Raw genomic sequence first — 9,390 nt, forward strand, 5'->3', positions numbered from 1 at the left:
TAGCATCCATACATATAATTAGTTAGGTATGTAATCATGAATTGTGAAATAAAGTTAAATTTGAGTTGTTTTGTTGATAGATATATGTATGAATCGAATTCTTATAACTAGGTATATACTCACAATTTAAAAATTTTGAAAAATTTGAGTAATTTTGTGCATTTGAAACCATGGTGCCCGGGCACCATGGTGCCCCATATGAGTGTCATATATATATATATATATATATATATATATATATATATATATATATAGATATATATATATATATATATATATATATATATATATATATATATATATATATATATATATATATATATATATATATATATATATATATATATATATATATATATATCTCTTCTAATTACAGAAGTTGTTGATGGTTTTGCTATTTTTGCATTCCACGAATATATGAGGCTAATCTTTATGCAACCATTTATGAGTAAACAAAAATGCCATCCGTCGACATGAACGCTCTTCTTCTGTGTACTGTTACTAGACAACCAAAAAATAAAAAAAAAACATTTTATCCATGCACACAAAATTTTCTCTCCCCATGTATTAAAGTTCTTATAAAACATCACCACCCATTTCCATCGTCTCTCTCAAATTATCGCAGCTCTCAACATAACCCATTACAATCTTCTTCTGACAATTCCTAAGGAGGTACCACGACGTATGTATCGTGAATTAATCTCGTTGGTACCTCGCAGTACCTCCCGTGACAGTAACAAAATGACGTAATTGATTACTCTTACTTGAACACATCAAATAAACAACACTGCAACAAATTAATTAAGAGAAATGATGAATCAATCGATCGCCGGCGGCCGTCAGTTGCACTGGGGGCTGACGGCGAGCTGGTCGGCGGCGACGGTGGCGGTGTAGAGGCCGACGTGGAGCTTGATCTGGTCGCCGTCGACGTCGACCTCCGAGATGCGGAACCACGCGAACGCCTCCTTCACCTTCACCCCCTCCAGGGAGGTGATGGAGCCGGCGGCGATCTGGCCGGCGACGCGGCTGCTGTAGTGGAGCACGTACTTCTTCGCCGCCCGGAACTCGCAGTCGCCGGCGAGGTACACCTCGAAGGAGGACCCGTCGTCGCCGAGCTTGTACCCCTGCACGCCCTGCGGGAGGATGCCGACGGGGAACCCGAACCTCTGCAGCATGTCGTACGCCGTCGGGTCGGCCGACGGCGACGACGGCGAGGTCGAGTTGTCGGCTGCGCCGGCGATGGATACGAGGAGGGTGGATGCAAATGCCACCATTGCGAGGAGGAAGATGAGTTTCGCCATGTTTGTGCTAAGCTTAGCTTGGAGTATACTACCGAGTGAAGTGTATGACCAAGATGTGTAGGTGAGTGGTGATATACTATATTTATGCCCTTTTATAGATATATCCAAATGATAAATGGTGAGTATATTTTGAATTTGGAGTATGGTAATTGCAGGATGAATCAGCTTCTAAAGATACATATACAATAAATATATTGCAATCATCAGAAATAAGCTAAAGATAAGTACAAGACAGATGAGGCATGCACTTGTTACTGGATATACCACCTGAATTGAAATGTGATACTCCTACGATATAATTTGCTAATGTATAGTAGGGGTCAGGGTTTTATCTTTCGGTTTAGTTGTTTGTATCGGTGGTGGCCGAAATAGTACCGTCCGAAATTATATGAATTTTAAAATAAAATTTGATCAAATTTGAACAAAATATTACTAAATTGATGGAAAAAATAAAAAAAATAAAAATTTCGGCCGAAATAATATCATATCGGGGTTCGATAGAACCGAAATGATCCGAAATTGTGAACCCTGGTAGGGGTTATAGTTTGCAGTTTATTTTGCATATTTCTGCCAAGGCGCGCCGGAATCTACAATTTTTTGGGAACGTTTTTTTAAACAAATTGAACAATTTTTGACCAAACTAAAAAAAAGAAAAAGTTGGAAGTTGGGCAAAATAGCGTCATGCGGGGGGAATTTCAAGAATGACCTCCCTCTCCTTAATTTACCGTTTAAATTTAGATGAGAGATCTCTCCTATATCCTCCTGGTTAAACCTGTTGTAATTCTTCTTTGTATTTATCCTCTTTTAATATAATTCTTTACTGGGGGTTTTCTCTACCGTGTTCTCCATCAAAAATTATGGACCGAAATTGCAAACACTGATATTGGGTTAGCTGCAACATGAGCGAGAAACTGTACCACTATAAAGGACATGTTGAGTAGTTAAGGCTCTGTTTGGATCCAAATCGGATGTTTGGACACAAATTAGAAATAATAAACGTAGACTAATAACAAACCTTGGAATAATTCGTGAGACAAATCTATTGAGCCTAATTAATCCATAATTAGCCTATGTGATGCTACAGTAAATATATGCTAATTATGGATTAATTAGGCTTAAAAAATTTATCTCGTGAATCAGCTCTCATTTATGCAATTAGTTTTATTATTAGTCAACGTTTTAATACATCCAATTAGTGTTAAAACATCCGATATGACATAGACTAAAATTTAGTCTCTGGATCCAAACACCACCTAAGCCCACTCCGCACACGTGGGTTATCCATGTAGACAAATCATCATTTTTGACAAATATTGTATACAACAGTTGAAACAAGAAATGTATATAAGTGTATCCATTGAATTTCTACCCCCCCTCCTCGCGCGTCTCTCCTCCCTTTTCTTTTCCTTTTCCAAATTTTTTCAACCATGCCTCCTATATTTTTGTCTCCTTAGCCTCAAAACCTCCTAGCTCGACGATATCCTTAAATGACTTCAAAGCCTTGTAATTAACCCATGCAATCTCCATTGATGTCTAGTGGCCTGGCGACCGTTGCCCCCAATACCATTAGTCACCAGATCTACTAACTCTGGCCACTTGGCGTATCTAGATTTTAGGGTACAAACGGTCCGACTTATAGAAAAAATTATAAAACACCATAAATTTAACTATGCCAATATATACTATACGACTAAAAATATTTAAAGAAGATTACTTCCTCCGTCCTAAAATATAAGCATTTTTAGAATAGTGCGAAGTCAAACTTACTTTTTTAAATTTTGACTATATATTAATAACAAAAAATTTTAAAATATTAATTATGTAAATCTGATGTTACTATATATATTTATCATTAAACGATCTGATTGCTTAATCATTAGTCACCTGCCAATACGGCTACACCAATCCCTTGCATCTTGCTTGCACGCTAGCTAGCTAGCTGTTGCGCCCACACGTACGTCGGAAAGCCAGTCGCCGCACCCTGCCACCGGGCGGAAGCCGCCGCATCTGCATCCTGCAGGGTCGCTGATGCTGCCCTGACCTAGTGCCCTCGTACCCTAGCCAAGCCAAAGGCCGGCCGGAGAGACGCAGCGTACGTGTGGACGCAGCAGGCGTGCAAGCAAGATGGCAGGCGCCCACACACGCACGGAGTTCGTTGCGGAGAGACGCGAAGGGGATAGACGCAACGACCATCGCTTCGACTTCGCCTCTTTCTTTCTTTTCTTTTTTTTCTTTTTACTAGAAAAAAATACTCGTGTATTATAACGGGTGAATGTTATTTTAATCTTATTATTGCTATACAGTTTAATTAAGTCTTATTATTGTTATACAGTTCAGCTAAGGTAAAATTCAATATGAGAATTCGTTTGGATATATATTTTTCTATAAAATCATGAATTGCAATTATGAGTTCGATCATCTCAAGTTAGCGTGTTATTTTTTAAAAAAGAGATTTCTTATACGACCCCTATTATATTTCTAAAAACGAATGAATTTAAAACCTGACTCAAATACGGATATGTATTTTTAAAAGCGAACGAACTTAAAAACCAACTTATACACGGATGACGTATCAAAGTACTGACAAAAACATCTTCAATTTTTATTATAATAGAGATTACAAGTATAACTACCTGAGCCTTGGGCCAAATAATTTTTGGGTGGTCCGGGACCACTAGGACCACCCGTTAAATCTGGCCGCTCTATCGACTGTAGGACCATAATCTTTATGGACTAGTATAGTATACCATAATTACCTTCATACATGTTGTTGTATGGGTTAGACAAATTCCTTCCAGGTAGAGCAATATTGTGTTATATCTATTATGATTGGATTCTTTCCCAAGTTGACTCTATTAATGCATTACTCTCGTAGAGTTAACCGCAAAGTGAGTTCCCTTTGGCATTTTCAATTGGAAACCATGCACATCAGTAATTTGAGTAATTTGTTACTGTACCACCAGTAGCCAGCACATCAGCACGAAACTGAAACCCAAACCGTGCCACGTTATAGGGCATATTCAATAGTTAACCCGATATTGCATTGCGTAAGTACAGTTGTCCATGCAACCTGAATTCATGTACAATAGTTACAATAGAAGATGGTTCTCCAAGAATTAATTTATCTATCGAATTTTTATCCCTCCCCCCCCCCCACCCCCAACCCTACCTCGCCCCCATCTCTCTCATCCCTTGTTTAATTTGTTTTTCCCCTTTTTGCCCATCTCCTATCCATAATGGAGCCTCGAAAGCCTCCTCCATTCAATGATTTTCAGTGATGACTCCGAAAAACCAAGCCATTGGTCAAAACCCAACACCTCCAATGTTTGATCTCCAAGCACATCTGTGTGCCCCTAAGCCCACACCACCCTCATATATTGGCATCACCCCTCATTCTTCAGACTATCCGTCACCCTGAGCCCTTGTTCGTCAAATTCCTCCACCCACTGTCACTATATCCACTATATCTTGACCGTCGACTACTTTTGACGGCATTGTTAAGGTTACAGGTCGCCATCCACCGTGAATAATTGGTAATCAGGGATTGATTTTCCAATGTATGATCTTTATTATTGTGTGTTGTCTTTTGATTCCTCCATCGCTAAGGGAAAGAGTTAAATCTTCTCTCTCTCTCTCTCTCTCTCTCTCTCTCTCTCTCTTACACACACACAGCATATCATGCTCCAGTATACTAATTACCTTTATGCATGTCCTTACATGGTTAGATAAACTCCATCCAAAATATTCAATGGTATGTATATGAGGTTTTCTCCCATCCTCATATACCTCCTCATACTTAAAATATCTCTCTCCATAAATAGATGTACTAAAACTAATCTTGCAGGTTTGAATAGGAGTGGAAACTCATCCTTGCCTATGTTCCTCACTTTTTTTTTGGTTTTTCCGAGGTATAGGTATATATACTACTAGTTGATACCTCACGCTTTATTGCGGAATATATGAATGAATATATGTTTAAATAATGTGGGGATCTATAATGATTTAACATTGCTTGCATGTTGAGTTCTAAAAATATAACAAAATTGTAAATGATATGTCATGTTTGTATGATATTTAAAATACTCTAGATACTAATTTCTAGTAAATAATGATGTTGCATACCTGTATGTGATTTAAAATAATCTAGATAATAATTATTGCTAGTGGGTAATGATGTGGCACACTTACATATTGAGTTTTAGAAGTTAGTGGGTTTTAACTTTATAGTAAAATAAGATTCAATAGGTATATACCTAGTGTATATCTCTTGAAGTTATATATATATACTTAAGAGGTATATACCTCTCATTGGAGGAGGTATCTATCGTACGTGATCGTTCCGGTGTTTTCCTTCCCTCTCCGGGCACAGTGCAAGACTGCTCTATTGGGCAAAGAGAGTTTTTTTTAAGGAAAAACAGCACGAGACTGTGCCTTTTCATTGAATATAGCGGGAGAAAAATACAACCCCTAGTGATAAAAAAGGAAAAATTTAATACAGCTATACACTATACAAGAAGCGGTAGGAGCTCTCGCAGCCTCTTAGCGCCGACTAGCATCCAAAGCCTAGCCTCTTCTTTGATTTTAGCAAGCGGGTATGTAGTTGTGGACTCCTTGTGCTCGAAGATCCGCTGGTTCCTTTCCTTCCAAATTTCCCACACGACGAGGAGGATGAGGGTGCGCAGTCCCTTCTTAGGCACCTCTGCCATGTTTACCTGATTTTCCAACCATTCTAGGACCGACTGAGTAGCTGCCCAGTGGCCGGGTTCAAGAAGTTAGCTACCCACCCAGCTGGCTATAGAGGTCCATATCCTTTTTGAGTATCGACATTCAGCAACAAGGTGTAGAGCCGTTTCATCATCTCTTTTGCAAAAAGGACAGCATATGTTATTCTGCCAGCCCCTGGTCGCAAGTCTGTCAAAGGTCCACACTCTGTTTTGGATAATAAGCCAGGCATGAAGCTTGCATTTCCCAGGTGCCCAGACCTTCCAGATCAGCGAGTCGAAGGTTGTGCTGGAACCCCCAAAACATTGCGCTTGATAAGCTGAGGATGCCGAGTAGTGTCTGTCACTGGTGAACTTCCAACCGATCTGATGGGGCTGTTCGTCACTCAGATGCACGTTGCGGACCGCAATCCACAAGGCCACAAGCTGATCAATGAGCTCAAGCGCGATTGGCGGGATCGCTTCTAGGTCCAGATCTCCAACCCATGAGTCGTTCTCCTTTCCCTAGCGTAAGGATTTTCCTTTTCTCTTAGAGATTGCGTAAGCAAGTGGCATGGCGTCTTTTGGCCTACGTCCATCAGCCCAAGGCGAGTCCCAGAAGCGAGCTGTGTTTCCATTGCCGATCGATAGATTTGTTGCCGCTGCGAAGAGGGTCTTGTCAATTTCATCAGAAGGCATCTCGAGGCCCACCCAAGGCTTGCTCGGGTCTTTCTATTCATGCCATAGCCAGCGCAGCCGAAATGCCCTTGTGAATTTCTCCAAGCTCAGTATGCTGAGGCCTCCCTATCTGGTTGGCATGCACGTCCTTACCTTTACATTTTCCACCCGTGATGTCCCCCGTGCCAGCCCAAAGGAAGCGCCGCCGTTGTTATTTATCCAGTTGCTCCAAGGCGCTCGGCAAAGAGAGTTTTCACCCCCACTAACTTTCTGCGAGCAACGATCTCTTTGCCATGAAATTGAGATGATGCATCATGTGTATGTGTTAGTGGTACTTAGAAATGTTGTAGTATACAAGTAAATTTCCTATTCTTTGCTCATTACATTACCTTAAACTTTTGTACTTAGTGGGCCCTCCAACAGTTACTTCCAGGGATGGAGGGCTCAAAGGTGCTGGTTCTTTAGTTCAACCAGTACCTTTCTCTGACTGCCTCAAAGCTACCAGTTCTATTGTGGGCCCCACGTCAACTACTCCGATGAGACGGAAATGAAAGGTGCTGGATTTTAAGTTCAAAACCAGCACCTTTCTCTAACAGGGTAAATCTGTGCCAGTTCTATTTAAAAAACTGGCACCTATTTGAGGAGAAAGGTGCCGGTTTGTGGTAATGTCTCTTCCGTGGGCAAGCACGTGGGCCGGAAAAGTAATATAGGTGACGGTTATACCATTTTCGGTAATTATAGTATTGATCTGTCATCTGTATGTTCGTTTTTTAGTAGTGGGAACATGCAATTCAATACGGTAGTACGTTGAACCATATGTCTCAAGTTTAAATTTTGATTGGCACAAATAAAAAATAATAAGCCCACACCTATTTCATGTTTGAGATCTGAGGTAGGGTCCATAATTTAAGCGAGTTTTCCCTCTTTTTTTTACACTATATATCAAATCGGTAGCTTTTTGACCAATAATAATATTAACCATATCTCTATCTCTATAGATTCATATTTTGAAGTATTTTCATATGATGCTAATTTCTATTCATTCAAAACATAACATGAAATAAATTAATAATCAAAATATATCATTGAAAACAGTGAAAAAAAATAGGGCTTATATTTTGAGACGAAGGGAGTATACGTTAATTGCATAACAATCGCCGGCGATGGCGGCCAACTTTCTAGGTACATCTATGGCCACGGGCCTCTCATCCTCTGCATTGGATTGGATGGACTTTGATGCGATCCAAAGCTGAGGATGTGAGGCCCGTGGCCCGTGGGTCAAATTTCTGTAATTTTGTTGATTAAATTCATTTTTTGTTTGAAAATTTCGTTTTAAATTTCACAACGCTGGCCGCAGGCGATTCTACATTTTCATTTTTCTTCAAGTATATTTGTTTTTTAGTTACTGCACATCTGAACAGTTGAACACGATAGTTTTGTAGGTGGGATGACATATATAGTGTAATAATTCAAACTTGCAATCACAAGAATAACAGAACATCACAGAATCAATCGATGGCATTCAAATTAACCTGTAAATTGCTTAATTAGTTCCAGGCTTCCAGCTAAACTATTTCAAAAAACCTAACAGCAGTAATAAACTACTAGTAAACTTTAATATATAATTAAGCAGCTAGCTAGCATCCAGAGCAACACTGAATTGCAATATGCATCACGAGCTAGCTGGTGAAGCCGCCGCCGCCGACACCGCCGCCGCGCCGCCGTCGCCGACGTCGGCGATCACTGGCAGCTGGGGCTGGTCTGGAATCCGTCGGCTGGCGACGACTTGGAGATGGCGCTGGCGTGGAACGTGACGTCGCCGCCGTCGGCCTCGACGTCGTGGATGCCGACCCAGACGATGGCGATCTTGACGCTGACGCCGTCGAGGCCGTCGATGGAGCCGGCGCGCACGTTGCCGTAGATGTTGCTCCGGTACCGGAGCTTGTACCCCTGGACGTCGACGACGCAGTCGCCGGGGAGGGTCACCTGGAACGACCCGTCGCCGGCGTCCAGCGTGTACCCCTGCGCGCCCGCCGGCAGGATCCCCGGCGGGAACCCGTACTTCCCCAGCATCTCGTACACCGTCGGCTCCGCCGCCGCCGTCGTGTTCGCCGACGCGTTCGCCGCTCGGCCGCCGGCGATGATGCCACTGCTGCCGAGGGCAGCCACCGACGACGACGTCGTGTTCGCTAAGCTGGTGACGGTGACACGGGAGGCCGTGGCGGTGGCGGCGGCGGCGAGGAGAAGGACGGCGGCCGCGGCGGCGAGGAGGAGATGGTGGTTGATGCTGGCCATGGCTTGGAGCTTGATTAATATGGAAAAATGGAATCGAAGAAAGAATGGCTAATGGCTGGCTAATTGTATTTCTTACAAGTACAAGTTAACCTAATAATGTGTATGTGTATATATATAGCTTCATGGTGTCATGAATTATAAGGTAATTTAGAGCCGCAGATAATCATTCTAGAGTACAAAATCAAAGAGATAGAGGGCACCTTAATTATAATCAATTATGTATGGAAGTTAACAGATACAACATGGTAATTGTAGTTAATTACTATTTGAAATTAATTATTACATAAGAGAGTATCCACATGCATATATGACAAGCAATATACTCTGGAGTCGTATACTTGTATTGTGATGGATTTTAGGTAAAAAAAAAAGAAAAAGAGAATGATATATACGTACGCCAGATCATTTTAGTTTAT

The 9,390-nt window shown here is 41.4% G+C and overlaps 2 protein-coding genes across 2 annotated transcripts; both read right to left on the reverse strand.

Moving 5' to 3' along the window:
- Window positions 1-539: 539 nt before the first annotated feature.
- On the reverse strand, window positions 540-1,368 carry LOC4350169 (uncharacterized). The gene has a single exon (XM_015761025.3). It carries the CDS (start codon window positions 1,299-1,301, stop codon window positions 840-842), a length of 462 nt encoding a protein of 153 aa, XP_015616511.1. The 5' UTR covers window positions 1,302-1,368; the 3' UTR covers window positions 540-839.
- Window positions 1,369-8,419: 7,051 nt separating this feature from the next.
- On the reverse strand, window positions 8,420-8,974 carry LOC107277040 (uncharacterized). Its single transcript, XM_015760703.2, has one exon. It carries the CDS (start codon window positions 8,972-8,974, stop codon window positions 8,420-8,422), a length of 555 nt encoding a protein of 184 aa, XP_015616189.2.
- Window positions 8,975-9,390: the final 416 nt, after the last annotated feature.

This window comes from Oryza sativa, chromosome 11 (genome assembly GCF_034140825.1).
Source record: "Oryza sativa Japonica Group chromosome 11, ASM3414082v1".
Taxonomy (NCBI): Eukaryota; Viridiplantae; Streptophyta; class Magnoliopsida; order Poales; family Poaceae; genus Oryza; species Oryza sativa.

Bases quoted from the DNA above. Each gene is read 5' to 3' on its own strand.
- LOC4350169 (XM_015761025.3), bottom strand. From the start codon at position 1,301: ATGGCGAAACTCATCTTCCTCCTCGCAATGGTGGCATTTGCATCCACC.
- LOC107277040 (XM_015760703.2), bottom strand. From the start codon at position 8,974: ATGGCCAGCATCAACCACCATCTCCTCCTCGCCGCCGCGGCCGCCGTC.